Source organism: Coregonus lavaretus, assembly GCF_964263955.1.
Source record: "Coregonus lavaretus genome assembly, chromosome: 11".
Taxonomy (NCBI): domain Eukaryota; kingdom Metazoa; phylum Chordata; class Actinopteri; order Salmoniformes; family Salmonidae; genus Coregonus; species Coregonus lavaretus.
In genome coordinates, this window is record NC_139998.1 from 42,700,965 (window position 1) to 42,720,461 (window position 19,497).

Genomic DNA, 19,497 nt, shown 5'->3' on the forward strand with positions numbered 1-19,497 from the left:
CATGTACATATTACCTCAATTACTTCACTAACCTGTGCCCCCGCACATTGACTCTGTACTGGTACCCCATGTATATAGCCTCCCTACTGTTATTTTATTTTACTGCTGCTCTTTAATTATTTTCTATTTTTATTTTTTACTTATCTATTTATTACTTAACACTTATTTTTCTTAACTGCATTGTTGGTTAAGGGCTTGTAAGTAAGCATTTCACTGTAAGGTCTACGCCTGTTGTATTCTGCGCATATGGGAAATACATTTTGATTTAGTTGTTGGCCATCAGGTTCTATTCACTCTGTCACTCTGAGGAAAATGGCTGCTCTCGTTGCACTTTTGAGGAACACTTGAAAGCGTGGTGTTTTTCGGGGTACATTTTTGCATGGAGGAATTTAATCTCTTGCTTTCTTCCTCATATTTGCTTGTGGAGCTTATGCACCACCGATCACCCGGGGGCTTTTGGGACAGGACATTTCCCCCCTCCGTTTATATTTACCATCCTATGGGCTATATTTATCCTCTTCATTTGGATTACCCATTTATACACACTTTGTCAACGCAGGCAATTCCACGTCTCTTCATATGGAAAATGAATCCCTCCCCTGGCCTCCACTAACTGAGATTAGCCCTAACAACACAGACCATTGGCTTCTCAATGTATGGTGGTTGAGTGTTAGGGTATTTCCTCATAAAGCTCCAGTAGCTGTGTGTAAAGGAGAGAGCAGTGATGTGTTAATGAAGAGCCAGTCAGTATGCCTCTCACATCCGGCCTGTCCTGTATCAGGTGGCTGGTGAGTAATGAGTGTTCAGCAGTGGTTGGGGGTATGCCTATTTACTTTATGAAGAGCCTCAGACTCAAGTGTGGCACCTGCCAAGTGCACACAGACACCTGGTAGGAGTGAATGCCCTACAGCTCCCTGGCACTGCCCAGCTGTGTGATGTAGACTAAAGCAGGTGCTGTACACACTGTACAGAGCTCCACACACACACCCACGCACCCACCGGTGTCATATGACATAAACATACCTCTGAAATGTCCGTTTTGCTTTGTAGACACATGAATGAGGCTCAATGAGTGTAGGTGTCCTGTGATTTTAATCGGATAACAGCATGATATTCAGATGGGGATTTTAGGAGAACAAAGATAGCAGCTTGTCTTTGTCATATAAGAACAATGTTACGTCATCTATTCAGTGTGGTATTTCATGGGGGATTTTCCTAGCGTTTTTTCTTTTTGACAAGCAGTGTGATATTTAGGCTGGCCTTTCTAGCCTCGTCATAGTTGTCTGAATTAGTCTCCAACTCAACCCACAATAAATATATATTACTGTGCAGTGTTTCCCCTATATTAATTTAGCAGCGGTGGCCCTAAATTGTTGCCACCACTAAATCATTGCCACCATATACAGTGAGGGGAAAAAAGTATTTGAACCCCTGCTGATTTTGTACATTTGCCCACTGACAAAGAAAAGTCTATAATTTTAATGGTAGGTTTATTTGAACAGTGAGAGACAGAATAACAACAACAAAAATCCAGAAAAACGCATGTCAAAAATGTTATCAATTGATTTGCATTTTAATGAGGGAAATAAGTATTTGACCCCTCTGCAAAACATGACTTAGTACTTGGTGGCAAAACCCTTGTTGGCAATCACAGAGGTCAGATGTTTCTTGTAGTTGGCCACCAGGTTTGCACACATCTCAGGAGGGATTTTGTTCCACTCCTCTTTGCAGATCTTCTCCAAGTTATTAAGGTTTCGAGGCTGACGTCTGACAACCCCAAGAACACCATCCCAACCGTGAAGCATGGAGGTGGAAACATCATTTTTGGGGATGCTTTTCTGCAAAGGGGACAGGACGACTGCACCGTATTGAGGGGTGGATGGATGGGGCCATGTATCGCGAGATCTTGGCCAACAACCTCCTTCCCTCAGTAAGAGCATTGAAGATGGGTCGTGGCTGGGTCTTCCAGCATGACAACGACCCGAAACACACAGCCAGGGCAACTAAGGAGTGGCTCCGTAAGAAGCATCTCAAGGTCCTGGAGTGGCCTAGCCAGTCTCCAGACCTGAACCCAATAGAAAATCTTTGGAGGGTGCTGAAAGTCCATATTGCCCAACGACAGCCCCGAAACCTGAAGGATCTGGAGAAGGTCTGTATGGAGGAGTGGGCCAAAATCCCTGCTGCAGTGTGTGCAAACCTGGTCAAGACCTACAGGAAACATATGATCTCTGTAATTGCAAACAAAGGTTTCTGTACCAAATATTAAGTTCTGCTTTTCTGATGTATCAAATACGTATGTCATGCAATAAAATGCAAATTAATTACTTAAAAATCATACAATGTGATTTTCTGGATTTTTGTTTTACATTCCGTCTCTCACAGTTGAAGTGTACCTATGATAAAAATTTACAGACCTCTACATGCTTTGTAAGTAGGAAAACCTGCAAAATCGGCAGTGTATCAAATACTTGTTCTCCCCACTGTATGTGTGTGTATGTGTATATATATATATATATACAGTGAGGGAAAAAAGTATTTGATCCCCTGCTGATTTTGTACGTTTGTCCACTGACAAAGAAATGATCAGTCTATAATTTTAATGGTAGGTTTATTTGAACAGTGAGAGACAGAATAACAACAAAAGAATCCAGAAAAACGCATGTAAAAAATGTTATAAATTGATTTGCATTTTAATGAGGGAAATAAGTATTTGACCCCCTCTCAATCAGAAAGATTTCTGGCTCCCAGGTGTATTTTATACAGGTAACGAGCTGAGATTAGGAGCACACTCTTAAAGGGAGTGCTCCTAATCTCAGCTTGTTACCTGTATAAAAGACACCTGTCCACAGAAGCAATCAATCAATCAGATTCCAAACTCTCCACCATGGCCAAGACCAAAGAGCTCTCCAATGATGTCAGGGACAAGATTGTAGACCTACACAAGGCTGGAATGGGCTACAAGACCATCGCCAAGCAGCTTGGTGAGAAGGTTACAACAGTTGGTGCGATTATTCGCAAATGGAAGAAACACAAAATAACTGTCAATCTCCCTCGGCCTGGGGCTCCATGCAAGATCTCACCTCGTGGAGTTGCAATGATCATGAGAACGGTGAGGAATCAGCCCAGAACTACACGGGAGGATCTTGTCAATGATCTCAAGGCAGCTGGGACCATAGTCACCAAGAAAACAATTGGTAACACACTACGCCGTGAAGGACTGAAATCCTGCAGCACCCGCAAGGTCCCCCCGCTCAAGAAAGCACATATACAGGCCCGTCTGAAGTTTGCCAATGAACATCTGAATGATTCAGAGGAGAACTGGGTGAAAGTGTTGTGGTCAGATGAGACCAAAATCGAGCTCTTTGGAATCAACTCAACTCGCCGTGTTTGGAGGAGGAGGAATGATGCCTATGACCCCAAGAACACCATCCCCACCGTCAAACATGGAGGTGGAAACATTACGCTTTGGGGGTGTTTTTCTGCTAAGGGGACAGGACAACTTCACCGCATCAAAGGGACGATGGACGGCGCCATGTACCGTCAAATCTTGGGTGAGAACCTCCTTCCCTCAGCCAGGGCATTGAAAATGGGTCGTGGATGGGTATTCCAGCATGACAATGACCCAAAACACACGGCCAAGGCAACAAAGGAGTGGCTCAAGAAGAAGCACATTAAGGTCCTGGAGCGGCCTAGCCAGTCTCCAGACCTTAATCCCATAGAAAATCTGTGGAGGGAGCTGAAGGTTCGAGTTGCCAAACGTCAGGCTCAAAACCTTAATGACTTGGAGAAGATCTGCAAAGAGGAGTGGGACAAAATCCCTCCTGAGATGTGTGCAAACCTGGTGGGCAACTACAAGAAAGATCTGACCTCTGTGATTGCCAACAAGGGTTTTGCCACCAAGTACTAAGTCATGTTTTGCAGAGGGGTCAAATACTTATTTCCCTCATTAAAATGCAAATCAATTTATAACATTTTTGACATGTGTTTTTCTGGATATTTTTGTTGTTATTCTGTCTCTCACTGTTCAAATTAACCTACCATTAAAATTATAGACTGATCATGTCTTTGTCAGTGGGCAAACATACAAAATCAGCAGGGGATCAAATACTTTTTTCCCTCACTGTATATGTATGTATATATATATATATATATATATATATATATATATATATATAAAAATAAACATGGGGGATTGGAAGTGATGCAGACAATTACATTGATGGAAGTTACAATCTATCTGCAATATTAAGCTGATCTAAAAGATGAGCTCTCCAGTAGGTGTACCAAAACATTCAAGGGCCATTTTCTCAAAAGTGGGGTTACAAGTTTATCAACTTTCAAAGCAGAATTACTTTCCCATTGTTCCTCAACTGCAGTGTATGATATACCATTTTCTAGCTCTGTGTCTCTACTTTCGGTCGGTCACATATACAGTATTTCTGCCGAGACACGCTTTTAAATGGATAGTGCTAGATTTTGGCAATCAAGCCCTTTTTCTATTTACCCATAGTCAGGTGAACTCATGGATGAAAAAATGTGGTCTCTGCATCCAGTTTGAAGGAAGTTGCTAACTAGCCTTAGCGCATTGACTTGATATCTATGGGAACAGCTAGCATGCTGTTTCCATAGACTTCGAGTCATTGTGATAATACTATACGGAACAAAAATACAAACGCAACATGTAAAGTGTTGGTCCCATGCTTCATGAGCTGAAATAAAAGATCCCAGAATTGTACCATATGCACAAAAAGCTTATTTCTCTCAAAGTGAGCATTTCTCCTTTGCCAAGATAATTCATCCACCTGACAGGTATGGCATATCAAGAAGCTGATTAAACAGCATGATCATTACACAGGTGGGGACAATAAATGGCCACTCTAAAATGTGCAGTTTTGTCACCCAACACAATGCCACAGATGTCTCAAGTTTTGAGGGAGCGTGCAATTGGCATGTTGACTGTAGGAATGTCCACCAGAGCTGTTGCCAGAGAAATTAATGTTCATTTCTCTACAATAAGCCACCTTCAACCTCGTTTTAGAGAATTTGGCAGTACGTCCAGCCGTCCTCACAACCGCAGACCACGTGTAACCATGCCTGCCCAGGACCGCCACATTCGACTTGTTCACCTGCGGGATCGTCTGAGACCAGCCACCCGGACAGCTGATGAAACTGAGGAGTATTTTTGTCTGTAATAAAGCCCTTTTGTGGGGAAAAACTCAGTGCATCCATGGCGACACCCCTGCCCAGTCATCTGAAATCCATAGATTAGGGCCTAATGAATTTTTTTCAATTGACTGATTTCCTTATATGAACTGTAACTCAGTAAAATAATTGAAATTGTTGAGTTTATATTTTTGGTCAGTATAGTTAGTAGGGACGTTAACGGTTAACCGTTAATCTGTTAGCTGCCAAAAATACTTTTGACCGGTCATGCTTGTCGGTCTATAGGTTAGATTTGCATAATTTAGTGGAATTAAATTGACGCGTGTATTTTCGTTAGTCGTCATGCATTTTATTTATCACACGCACAGCATACAGAGCCTAGTTTGAGGAGCGGAATAGCCTACCACCTGTCAGACAGCACGAGAGTAGCTCCTCAAAAAGCCTGTAGGCTACTGGAGTGAAACCTGCTTTTGTAAGCCCAGTCATTGCACAACAAATAACAATTCTAAATGCAATCGCGTGTTAAAAACTTTGGTGGCCACGATTTTAAAAGAAGCGATTTTTAGTTCTCAATCTGAACTCATAAAGCGCGCCTCCCATTCGCCATTCAGATGCATAGGCTATAGCAGGGTTCTTCAATTCCGGTCCTGGAGGGCCGAAACACTTCTGTTTTTTATTTCTCCCTGGTAGTTAATTGCACTCACCTGGTGTCCCAGGTCTGAATTAGCCCCTGATTAGAAGGAGAGGATGAAAAACAGAGGTGTCTCGGCCCTCCAGGACCGGAATTGAAGAACCCTGGGCTATAGCATGCCTACCGTTGACTATCAGCGCGTCACCCACCACTTTGCAATGTGAGCTTGAAGCAGGATAATTGTTTGAAACCTGAACCTTTTACTTAACTTGAAATAATGAGACATGTCTTACCTTGCTTCAAAGTAGCCTTGCGAAAATCCATCCATAGAAACGTGGAGGCAATTATTTTATAAAGACTTCCTCATGCCATTAACCGGCATTTCTCTCCTGTTCTATTGGTTTCCATATCAACTTTCTTTTGTTGTCCAGGTTGTCCTTGTGCCAAAGGCATAGTCATATTAGCAACCCATCATAGTAGTTGCTATTAGATTCTCCCACTTTCTAAGTTTCTAACAGAGATTTTGATCTCTGTCACATATGGAACTGCTCGCATTAGGTGTGCAGTTTAGAACTGTGTTTTCCGTTAATTGCTTTTGGGCAAATGTTTGAAAATGACGTTTTATTAGCTGCTTCATTACAGGAGTTGCGTGTTCAATAATAGGCTATAGCCTTTTGACTGTAAGACGATAGGCTTGCTATAGTTGCATGTTTCAATTAAGCTCTTAATGAAAAATGTCCGGTCCTTCTATGTATGTGTAGTATCAAAGAGGAAGTGGCAAAGCGAGAGGTTTCACTCTCGCCAAAATCTGTCTACAATAAATCCAATGCGTTTCTATGGGCTTATTTTGGGCCTAAGCTTGTCGCCTTCCTTCTAGCCTTGGGACGACATCTCGTCATTATACACAGATCTCTGATAGTATTTTCTGTTGTTCACGTCATACAAAAATAATACAGTTTGTTGACACGTTAATGAGGGTCTGTTAGTCGGCAGCAAAATGTTCTGAAATTTGCATCCCTAATAGTTAGCAATGGCTCGCGAAACTACCTTCAACTTCATTCTAACTGCACACAGACATACATTGTATCCATTAGTTTCTGACTCTAGGTAAGTTAAAGGGCTTAAGTGACAATCTCACACTATCCCTTTAAGATCAGAGTTCCAGCTTATATTTGTAGCAAACAGAGTGAGCAGTGGCACGATTAAGCTTGCTCCTCCTCATCTCCCTTAAGTGCAGTGGTGCTCATCAGTTACATTTCAGATGGTGTCAACATAATTCAATGTTCATGCATTTGATTAGATGCGTTCTACCAAAAAACAAATCTTCCGCTACATTTGCCACCGCTGCTGAAAAAAATCCTAGGGGCTACACTGTTGTTTGTGTGTAAGTGTAGTGTACTTTAGGTTGTTAGTGAGAGGTAGTGTGTGTGACCTACATGAGGCTGGCACAGTGTGAAAGTTTGAACTCAATGTTTAACTGTTTCAAACAAATCAATCCAGTAGCTTCCTGTCATGTGGAGCTGTCTGAGTGCTGGTTGTCCAGTCTGACCACACTGCAGCCATCAAATCAAATCAAATTTTATTGGCCACATGCGCCAAATACAACAGGTGCAGACATTACAGTGAACAGCCCTTAACCAACAGTGCATTTATTTTTTAATAAAAAAGTCAAATAAAACAACAACAAAAAAGAGCAGAAGTAAAATAAAATAACAGTAGGGAGGCTATATATACAGGGGGGTACCGGTGCAGAGTCAATGTGCGGGGGCACCGGCTAGTTCAGGTAGGTAAAGTAATATGTACATGTGGGTAGAGTTAAAGTGACTATGCATAAATAATTAACAGAGTAGCAGCAGCGTAAAAAGATGGGGTGGGGGGGCAGTGCAAATAGTCCGGGTAGCCATGATTAGCTGTTCAGGAGTCTTATGGCTTGGGGGTAGAAGCTGTTGAGAAGTCTTTTGGACCTAGACTTGGCACTCCGGTAACGCTTGCCGTGCGGTAGCAGAGAGAACAGTCTATGACTAGGGTGGCTGGAGTCTTTGACAATTTTGACGGCCTTCCTCTGACACACCGCCTGGTATAGAGGTCCTGGATGGCAGGAAGCTTGTCCCCAGTGATGTACTGGGCCGTACGCACTACCCTCTGTAGTGCCTTGCGGTCGGAGGCCAAGCAGTTGCCATACCAGGCGGTGATGCAACCAGTCAGGATGCTCTCGATGGTGCAGCTGTATAATTTTTTGAGGATCTGAGGACCCATGCCAAATCTTTTCAGTCTCCTGAGGGGGAATAGGCTTTGTCGTGCCCTCTTCACGACTGTCTTGGTGTGTTTGGACCATGATAGTTTGTTGGTGATGTGGACGCCAAGGAACTTGAAGCTCTCAACCTGTTCCACTACAGCCCCGTCGATGAGAATGGGGGCGTGCTCAGTCCTCTTTTTTTTCCTGTAGTCCACAATCATCTCCTTTGTCTTGGTCACGTTGAGGGAGAGGTTGTTATCCTGGCACCAGACGGCCAGGTCTCTGACCTCCTCCCTATAGGCTGTCTCATCGTTGTCGGTGATCAGGCATACCACTGTTGTGTCGTCGGCAAACTTAATGATGGTGTTGGAGTCGTGCCTGGCCATGCAGTCATGGGTGAACAGGGAGTACAGGAGGGGACTGAGCACGCACCCCTGAGGGGCCCCCGTGTTGAGGATCAGTGTGGCAGGTGTGTTGTTACCTACCCTTACCACCTGGGGGCGGCCCGTCAGGAAGTCCAGGATCCAGTTGCAGAGGGAGGTGTTTAGTCCCAGGATCCTTAGCTTAGTGATGAGCTTTGAGGGCACTATGGTGTTGAATGCTGAGCTGTAGTCAATGAATAGCATTCTCACGTAGGTGTTCCTCTTGTCCAGGTGGGAAAGGGCAGTGTGGAGTGCAATAGAGATTGCATAATCTGTGGATCTGTTGGGGCGGTATGCAAATTGGAGTGGGTCTAGGGTTTCTGGGATAATGGTGTTGATGTGAGCCATAACCAGCCTATCAAAGCACCTCATGGCTACAGACGTCAGTGCTACGGGTCGGTAGTCATTTAGGCAGGTTATCTTAGAGTCCTTTGGCACGGGGACTATGGTGGTCTGCTTGAAACATGTTGGTATTACAGACTCAGTCAGGGACATGTTGAAAATGTCAGTGAAGACACTTGCCAGTTGGTCAGCACATGCTCGGAGTACACGTCCTGGTAATCCGTCTGGCCCTGCGGCCTTGTGAATGTTAACCTGCTTAAAAGTCTTACTCACATCGGCTACGGAGAGCGTGATCACATAGTCATCTGGAACAGCTGGTGCTCTCATGCATGCTTCAGTGTTGCTTGCCTCGAAGCGAGCATAAAGTGGTTTAGCTCGTCTGGAAGTCTTCTGTCACTGGGCAGCTCGCGGCTGTGCTTCCCTTTGTAGTCTGTAATAGTTTTCAAGCCTTGCCACATCCGACGAGCGTCAGAGCCGGTGTAGTACGATTCAATCTTAGTCCTGTATTGACTCTTTCCCTGTTTGATGGTTCGTCGGAGGGCATAGCAGGATTTCTTATAAGCGTCCGGGTTAGAGTCCCGCTCCTTGAAAGCGGCAGCTCTACCCTTTAGCTCAGTGCGGATGTTTCCTGTAATCCATTGCTTCTGGTTGGTATGTACGTACAGTCACTGTGGGGACGACATCATCGATGCACTTATTGATGAAGCCAGTGACTGATGTGGTGTACTCCTCAATGCTATCTGAAGAATTCCGAAACATGTTCCAGTCTGTGCTAGCAAAACAGTCCTGTAGCTTAGCATCTGCGTCATCTGACCACTTGTTTATTAACCGAGTCACTGGTGCTTCCTGCTTTAGTTTTTGCTTATAAGCAGGAATCAGGAGGATAGAGTTATGGTCAGATTTGCCAAATGGAGGGCGAGGGAGAGCTTTGTATGCGTCTCTGTGTGTGGAGTAAAGGTGGTCTAGAGTTTTTTCCCCTCTGGTTGCACATTTAACATGCTGGTAGAAATGAGGTAGAACGGATTTAAGTTTCCCTGCATTAAAGTCCCCGGCTACTAGGAGCGCTGCATCTGGATGAGCGTTTTCCTGTTGATTAATGGCCTTGTACAACTCATTCAGTGCAATCTTAATGCCAGCATTGGTTTGTGGTGGTAAATAGACAGCTATGAAAAATATAGATAAACTCTCTTTGTAAATAGTGTGGTCTACAGCTTATCATAAGATACTCTACCGCAGGCGAGCAAAACCTCGAGACTTCCTTATTATTTGATTTTGTGCACCAGCTGTTGTTAATAAATATACACAGACCGCCACCCCTTGTCTTACCGGAGTCAGCCGTTCTATCCTGCCAATGTAGCGTATAGCCCGCTAGCTGTATGTTGTCCATGTCGTTGTTCAGCCACGACTCGGTGAAAGATAAGATATTACAGTTTTTAATGTCCCGTTGGTAGGATAACCGTAATCTTAGGTCATCCAATTTATTCTCCAATGATTGAAGATTGGCTAATAGGATTGATGGGAGCGGCAGTTTACTCGCTCGCCGTCGGATCCTTACAAGGCACCCCGACCTACGTCCACGATATCTCCGTCTCTTCCTCATGCGAATGACGGGGATTTGGGCCTTGTCGGGTGTCTGTAGGATATCCTTCGCGGCTGCCTCGTTGAAGAAAAAATCTTCGTCCAATACGAGGTGAGTAATCGCTGTTCTGATATCCAGAAGCTCTTTTTGGTTATAAGAGACGATGGCAGAAACATGTACAAAATAAATTACAAATAACGCGGAAAAACACACATAATAGTACAATTGGTTAGATTACATTTTTTGTGTGTCTAGGTCTGCATGCGTGCGCGCGTCTCCTGCTTTCTCAGCTGTTCATGCCGCCCCTAGAAAAGGGACCTCGGTGTGAGGCAGGCAGAGAAAATATAAGTTTTAATGTCACATGCACAGTGAAATGCCTTTCTTGCAAACTCAAAACCCAACAATGCAATAATCAATAGCAATGTATTGCTAGAAAACCCACCACAAGAAATAAGAATAGGAAATATGAAATACACAAGGAAGCAAGCATACTATATACTGGAAATATTTTAAAAAGTCAGTTCCAATACCATATTTACATGTGTAGGGATACTGGAGTGATGGAGGTAGATATGTATAGGGGTAAGGTGACTAGGCAACAGGATATAAGATAGAGTAGTAGCAGCAGCTTGCGGGTGTGTAGAGTCATTATAAATGTATGTGCATATTATGTGTGAGTGAGAAAATGATGGAGTGAGTGTTTGTGTGTTTTGGAGTGACAGTGTGATCGTGTAGGGCCCTGTGAGTGTGCATAGAGAAAGTGCAAAGATTGAAATAAAAGGTCAATAAAGATACAAGGTTAACTTGGTCCGTGTAGCTATGTTGTTAGCTATTTATCAGTCACGGGGTCATGACTAATCCTGAACCACTCAACTAGCACCACCATCTCCTGAGTGGCGCAGTGGTCTAAGGCTGTGCCACTAGAGATCCTGGTTCGAATCCAGGCTCTGTCGCAGCCGGCCGCGACCGGGAAACTCATGGGCGGCACACAATTGGCCCAGCGTCGTCCAGGGTAGGGGAGGGAATGGCCGGCAGGGATGTAGCTCAGTTGATAGAGCATGGCGTTTGCTTGTACAGATGAACGTGGTACCTTCAGGCGATTGGAAATTGCTCCCAAGGATGAACCAGACTTGTGGAGGTCTACACATTTTTTCTGAGGTCTTGGCTGATTTCTTTTTATTTTTCCCATGATGTCAAGCAAAGAGGCACTAAGTTTGAAGGTAGGCCTTGAAATATATCCACAGGTACACCTCCAATTGACTCAAATGATGTCAATTAGCCTATCAGAAACTTCTAAAGCCATGACATCATTTTCTGGAATTTTCCAAGCTGTTTAAAGGCACAGTCAACTTAGTGTATGTAAACTTCTGACCCACTGGAATTGTGATACAGTGAATTATAAGTGAAATAATCTGTCTGTGAACAATTGTTGGAAGAATTACTTGTCATGCACAAAGTAGATGTCCTAACCGACTTGCCAAAACTATAGTTTGTTAACAAGAAATGTGTGGAGTGGTTGAAAAACAAGTTTTAATGACTCCAACCTAAGTGGATGTAAACTTCCGACTTCAACTGTAGATACAAAAGTATGTGGACACCCCTTCAAAATAGTGGATTCGGCTATTTCAGCCACACCCGTTGCTGACAGGTGGATTAAAATCGTGCACACAGCCATGCAATCTACATAGACAAACATTGGCAGTAGAATGGCCTTACTGAAGAGCTCAGTGACTTTCAACGTGCCAGGATGCCACCTTTCCAATAAGTCAGTTCTTCAAATTTCTGCCCTGCTAGAGCTGCCCCGGTCAACTGTAAGTGCTGTTATTGTGAAGTGGAAACGTCTAGGAGCAACAACGCCACAGCTCAGCTGCGAAGTGGTAGACCACACAAGCTCACAGAACGGGACCGCCGAAGCATGTAGTGCTTAAAAATCGTCTGTCCTCGGTTGCAACACTCACTACAGAGTTCCAAACTGCCTCTGGAAGCAACGTCAGCACAATAACTGTTTGTCAGGAGATGGGTTTCCATGGCCAAGTAGCCGCACACAAGCCTAAGATCACTATGCGCAATGCCATGCATCGGCTGGAGTGGTATAAAGCTCGCCGCCAGTGGAAATGCGTTCTCTAGAGCGATGAATCATGCTTCACCATCTGGGTTTGGCAGATGCCAGGAGCAAGCTACCTGCCCGAATGCATAGTGACAACTATAAAGTTTGATGGAGGAGGAATAATGGTCTGGGGCTGTTTTTCACGGTTCAGGCTCCTTAATTCCAGGTAAGGGAAATCTTAACGCTACAGCATACAATTACATTTTAGAATATTCTGTTCTTCCAACTTTGTGGCAACAGTTTGGGGAAGGCCTTTTCCTGTTTCAGCATGACAATGCCCCCGTGCATAAGGCAAGGTCCATACAGAAATGTTTTGTCGATTGGTGTGGAAGAACCTGACTGGCCTGCACAGAGCCCTGAACTCAACCCCTTCGAACACCTTTGGGATGAATTGGAACGCCGACTGCGAGCCAGGCCTAATCGCCCAACATCAGTGCCTGACCTCACTAATGCTCTTGTGGCTGAATGGAAACAAGTCCCTGCAGCAATGTTCCAATATCTAGTGGAAAGCCTTCCCAGAAGAGTGGAGGCTGTTATAGCAGCAAAGGGGGGACCAACTCCATATTACCGGTAATGCCGGTGATTCTGGAATTAGATGTTTGACGAGCAGGTGTCCACATACTTTTGGTTATGTAGTGTATCTATCCACATGAAGGTGTTCCAAATAATCTATCTATCTGAAGGAAGGCCCTAAAAATTGTCAAAGACTCCAGCCACCTTAGTCATAGACTGTTCACCCCCACCCACCCCCTCTTTTACGCTGCTGCCACTCTGTTTATTATCTATGCATAGTCACTTTAACTCTACCTACATGTACATATTACCACAATTACCTTGACTCTGTACCGGTACCCCCTGTATATAGGGGCGGCAGGTAGCTTAGTGGTTAAGAGCGTTGTGCCAGTAACCAAAAGGTCGCTGGTTACTGACTAGGTGAAAAATCTGTCGACGTGCCCTTGAGCAAGGTACTTAACCCTAATTGCTCCTGTAAGTCGCTCTGGATAAGAGCGTCTGCTAAATGACTAAAATGTTTAAAAAAATATGTAAAAATGATAGCCTCGCTACTGTTATTTTACTGCTGCTCTTTAATTATTTCTTTCTTTATATTTTTTATCTATTTTTTACTAAACATTTCTTTTTCTTAAAACTGCATTGTTGGTTAAGGGCTTGTAAGTAAGCATTTCACACGGCGCTTGTGACAAATAACATTTGATTTGAAGGCTGTACTACTACCTATCATTTTTTACATTTACATTTTAGTAATTTAGCAGACGCTCTTATCCAGAGTGCATACATTATTATTTTATTTTTTTGTTTGTTTTTATTGTTTTATTTTCATACTAGCCCCGCGTGGGAATCCATCCACTTGACGGGTATACTACCATCTACCTATCCTCATGAAGGCTATACTACTATCTACCTATCCACATGAAGGCTATACTACAGTCGTTGGTCAAAAGTTTTGAGAATGACACACATACTAATTTTCACAAAGTCTGCTGCCTCAATTTTGATGATGGCAATTTGCATATACTCCAGAATGTCATGAAGAGTGATCAGATGAATTGCAATTAATTGCAAAGTCCCTCTTTGCCATGAAAATGAACTTAATCCCCCAAAAAACATTTCCACTGCATTTCAGCCCTGCCACAAAAGGACCAGCTGCCATCATGTCAGTGATTTTCTCATTAACTCAGGTGAGTGTTGACGAGGACAAGGCTGTCATGCTGATTGAGTTAGAATAACAGACTGGAAGCTTTAAAAGGAGGGTGGTGCTTGAAATCATTGTTCTTCCTCTGTTAACCATGGTTACCTGCAAGGAAACACGTGCCGTCATCATTGCTTTGCACAAAAAGGGCTTCACAGGCAAGGATATTGCTGCTAGTAAGATTTCACCTAAATCAACCATTTATCGGATCATCAAGAACTTCAAGGAGAGAGGTTAAATTGTTGTGAAGAAAGCGTCAGGGCGCCCAAGAAAGTCCAGCAAGCGCCAGGACCGTCTCCTAAAGTTGATTCAGCTGCAGGATCGGGGCACCACCAGTGCAGAGCTTGCTCAGGAATTGCAGCAGGCAGGTGTGAGTGCATCTGCACGCACAGTGAGGCGAAGACTTTTGGAGGATGGCCTGGTGTCAAGAAGGGCAGCGAGGAAGCCACTTCTCTCCAGGAAAAACATCAGGGACAGACTGATATTCGTCAAAAGGTACAGCGATTGGACTGCTGAGGACTGGGGTAAAGTCATTTTCTCTGATGTATCCCCTTTCCGATTGTTTGGGGCATCCGGAAAACACCTTGTCCGGAGAAGACAAGGTGAGCGCTACCGTCAGTCCTGTGTCATGCCAACAGTAAAGCATCCTGAGACCATTCATGTGTGGGGTTGCTTCTCAGCCAAGGAAGTGGGCTCACTCACAATTTTGCCTAAGAACACAGCCATGAATAAAGAATGGTACCAACACATCCTCCGAGAGCAACTTCTCCCAACAATCAAAGAACAGTTTGGTGAAGACCAATGCCTTTTCCAGCATGATGGAGCACTTTGCCATAAGGCAAACGTGATAACTAAGTGGCTCGGGGAACAAAACATCAAAATCTTGGGTCCATGGCCAGGAAACTCCCCAGACCTTAATCCCATTGAGAACTTGTGGTCGATCCTCAAGAGGCGGGTGGACAAACAAAAACCCACAAACTCCAAGCATTGATTATGCAAGAATGGGCTGCCATCAGTCAGGATGTGGCCCAGAAGTTAATTGACAGCATGCCAGGGCAGATTGCAGAGGTCTTGAAAAAGAAGGGTCAACACTGCAAATATTGACTCTTTGCATAAACTTAATGTAATTGACAATAAAAGCCTTTGACACTTATGGAATGCTTGTAATTATACCTCAGTATACCATAGTAACATCTGACAAAAGTATCTCATAACACTGAAGCAGTGAACTTTGTGAAGACCAATACTTGTGTCATTCTCAAAACTTTTGACCACGACTGTACTATCTACCTATCCACATGAAGGCTATACTATCTGTCTATCCACTTGAAGGCTATACTATCTGGCCTCATGAAGGCTATACTACTATCTATCCACATGAAGGCTATACTACTATCTATATATATATCCACATGAAGGCTATACTACTATCTACCTATCCACATGAAGGCTATACTACTATCTACCTATCCACATGAAGGCTATACTATCTGTCTATCCACTTGAAGGCTATACTATCTGGCCTCATGAAGGCTATACTACTATCTATCCACATGAAGGCTATACTACTATCTATATATATATCCACATGAAGGCTATACTACTATCTACCTATCCACATGAAGGCTATACTACTATCTATCTATTCACATGAAGGCAAACTATCTATCTATTCACATGAAGGCTATACTATGTATCTATCCACATGAAGGCTATACTATCTATCTATCCACATGAAGGCTATACGATCTATCCACATGAAGGCTATACTATCTACATGAAGGCTATACTATACTATACTATTCTATCTATCTATCTATCTATCTACATGAAGGCTATACTATCTATCTACATGAAGGCTATACTATCTATCCATCTATCTATCTACATGAAGGCTATACTATCTATCTATCTATCTATCTATCTACATGAAGGCTATACTATCTATCTATCTATCTATCTATCTATCTACATGAAGGCTATACTATCTATCTATCTACATGAAGGCTATACTATCTATCTACATGAAGGCTATACTATCTATCTATCTATCCACATGAAGGCTATAATTACAGTGGGGAGATGCAATAAAATGCAAATTAATTACTTAAAAATCATACAATGTGATTTTCTGGATTTTTGTTTTAGATTCCATCTCTCACAGTTGAAGTGTACCTATGATAAAAATTACAGACCTCTACATGCTTTGTAAGTAGGAAAACCTGCAAAATCGGCAGTGTATCAAATACTTGTTCTCCCCACTGTATATATCTATCCACATGAAGGCTATACTATATATCTATCCACATGAAGGCTATACTACTACCTATCTATCCACATAAGCTACATGTCCATTGTGCTCTTGAATGTAGTTATAGTTGGTCTCCTAACATCAGCTGCCCTGAGTGCTGCCAGATTAAAATGTCTGGTGAGGAGTCTCCTTCTTGTACTCAGACAGAAACGGATTGGCTCTGTCAGGGGAGATGAATTGGGAGTGTGTATGCTTGCGTGCGGTCTGTGTGTGTGAAGTGCCTTGGGCCTCTGTGTACTCAGGATGAGAGGTGCAGCCAGGCTCAGTAGAATGAGCTTGTTGTGGAAAGGCTTGACCTTTTCACATTTCAGACCGGTCAAACGGTGCTGCACTCAGTGGGTGGGGATGTGTAGGGAGCAGTCGAAAGTTTGTGGCTCTCTCTATATGTGTATTCATGCTCGCTCACCTCAAATCAGAAAGCATGTACAGTGCATTCGGAAATTATTCAGACCCCTTCCCTTTTTCCACATTTTGTTACCTTACAGCCTTATTCTAAAATGGATTAAATTAATGTTTTTACTCATCAATCTACACACAATACCACATAATGACAAAGCGAAAACAGGTTTTTAGAAATCTTTGCAAATGTATTAAAATAAAAAAAAAGAAATACCTTATTTACATAAATATTCAGACCCTTTGCTATGAAACTCAAAATTGAGCTCAGGTGCATCCTGTTTTCATTGATCATCCTTGAGATGTTTGTACAACTTGATTGGAGTCCACCTGTGGTAAATTCAATTGATTGGACATGATTTGGAAAGGCACACACCTGTCTATATAAGGTCCCACAGTTGACAGTGCATGTCATAGCAAAAACCAAGCCATGAGGTTGAAGGAATTGTCCGTAGAGCTCCGAGATAGGATTGTGTCGAGGCACAGATCTGGGGAAGGGTACCAAAACATTTCTGCAGCATTGACGGTCCCCAAGAACACAGGGGCCTCCATCATTCTTAAATGGAAGAAGTTTGGAACCACCAAGACTCTTCCTAGAGCTGGCCGCCCGGCCAAACTGAGCAATCGGGGAGAAGGGCCTTGGTCAGGAAGGTGACCAAGAACCTTATGGTCACTCTGACAGAGCTCCAGAGTTCGTCTGTGGAGATGGGAGAACCTTCCAGAAGGACAACCATCTCTGCAGCACTCCACCAATCAGGCCTTTATGGTAGTGGCCAGACGGAAGCCACTCCTCAGTAAAAGGCACATGACAGCCCACTTGGAGTTTGCCAAAAGGAACCTAAAGGAATCTCAGACTATAAGAAACAAGATTCTCTGGTCTGATGAAACCAAGATTGAACTCTTTGGCCTGAATGTCAAGAGTCACGTCTGGAGGAAACCTGGCACCATCCCTACGGTGAAGCATGGTGGTGGCAGCATCATGCTGTGGGGATGTTTTTCAGCGGCAGGGACTGGGAGACTAGTCAGGATTTACACATAACAAAATGTCAAGGGGTCTGAATACTTTTCGAATGCACTCTAAACCCATGGCTAGCATTCTTGCTAGAGAGAGTAGTTTCTGTGGCATTATGCTAGCATGTTGTCACCAAGTTTAGAGAATGAGCCACAGAGGGCAATACGCACGCACGCACGCACGCACACACAGAGGATCTGGGTCACGAGCTCTGTCTGAACTCTCCACACCAGATCATCTGATTCGCTGTGCTGTGTAACATGATTCAGGGAAAATAAGAAAAATGCTGCCCTGCTTACTGGAAGAAGAATAATAGGAGAGCACTTTTACTAAACCACTCTCTCCACTAAGCCATGTCTAGAGTGAGGAGTATATCCGCTGCACACACATATTCAACGCTGAGTACACTCTGATACACACATACACACATACTCTTTCCCACTTCCTGCTTGTCCCATGAAGTGTCAGGCTCTTTGTTAGATCTCAAATCTGTATGTTTGAACGGGCCCGTTCTGCCTCCCCACCCCCTCCTGTCAAAGTTTAAAAGTTTAATATACAGTGGGGAGAACAAGTATTTGATACACTGCCGATTTTGCAGGTTTTCCTACTTACAAAGCATGTAGAGGTCTGTAATTTTTATCATAGGTACACTTCAACTGTGAGAGACGGAATCTAAAACAAAAATCCAGAAAATCACATTGTATGATTTTTAAGTAATTAATTTGCATTTTATTGCATGACATAAGTATTTGATACATCAGAAAAGCAGAACTTAATATTTGGTACAGAAACCTTTGTTTGCAATTACAGAGATCATACGTTTCCTGTAGGTCTTGACAAGGTTTGCACACACTGCAGCAGGGATTTTGGCCCACTCCTCCATACAGACCTTCTCCAGATCCTTCAGGTTTTGGGGCTGTCGCTGGGCAATACGGACTTTCAGCTCCCTCCAAAGATTTTCTATTGGGTTCAGGTCTGGAGACTGGCTAGGCCACTCCAGGACCTTGAGATGCTTCTTAAGGAGCCACTCCTTAGTTGCCCTGGCTGTGTGTTTCGGGTCGTTGTCATGCTGGAAGACCCAGCCACGACCCATCTTCAATGCTCTTACTGAGGGAAGGAGGTTGTTGGCCAAGATCTCGCGATACATGGCCCCATCCATCCTCCCCTCAATACGGTGCAGTCGTCCTGTCCCGTTTGCAGAAAAGCATCCCCAAAGAATGATGTTTCCACCTCCATGCTTCACGGTTGGGATGGTGTTCTTGGGGTTGTACTCATCCTTCTTCTTCCTCCAAACACGGTGAGTGGAGTTTAGACCAAAAAGCTCTATTTTTGTCTCATCAGACCACATGACCTTCTCCCATTCCTCCTCTGGATCATCCAGATGGTCATTGGCAAACTTCAGACGGGCCTGGACATGCGCTGGCTTGAGCAGGGGGACCTTGCGTGCGCTGCAGGATTTTAATCCATGACGGCGTAGTGTGTTACTAATGGTTTTCTTTGAGACTGTGATCCCAGCTCTCTTCAGGTCATTGACCAGGTCCTGCCATGTAGTTCTGGGCTGATCCCTCACCTTCCTCATGATCATTGATG

General features: G+C 43.7%; 1 protein-coding gene across 2 annotated transcripts in view; it reads left to right on the forward strand.

Annotated features, from left to right (window-relative positions):
* The window catches only part of LOC311137630 (protein strawberry notch homolog 2-like), a 120,572-nt gene that overhangs the window by 48,477 nt on the left and 52,598 nt on the right, over positions 1 to 19,497 (forward strand). The window contains exon 1 of one of the 2 annotated variants that reach the window (XM_084172137.1): positions 12,906 to 14,177. The exons of the other annotated variant lie outside the window; for it this stretch is intronic. Within the exon in view, the coding sequence (XP_084028263.1) occupies positions 14,076 to 14,177 (102 nt within the window). The 5' untranslated portion in view covers positions 12,906 to 14,075. Of the gene's footprint in view, positions 1 to 12,905; positions 14,178 to 19,497 lie in introns of those variants that run through there. 2 annotated transcript variants of the gene reach the window in all.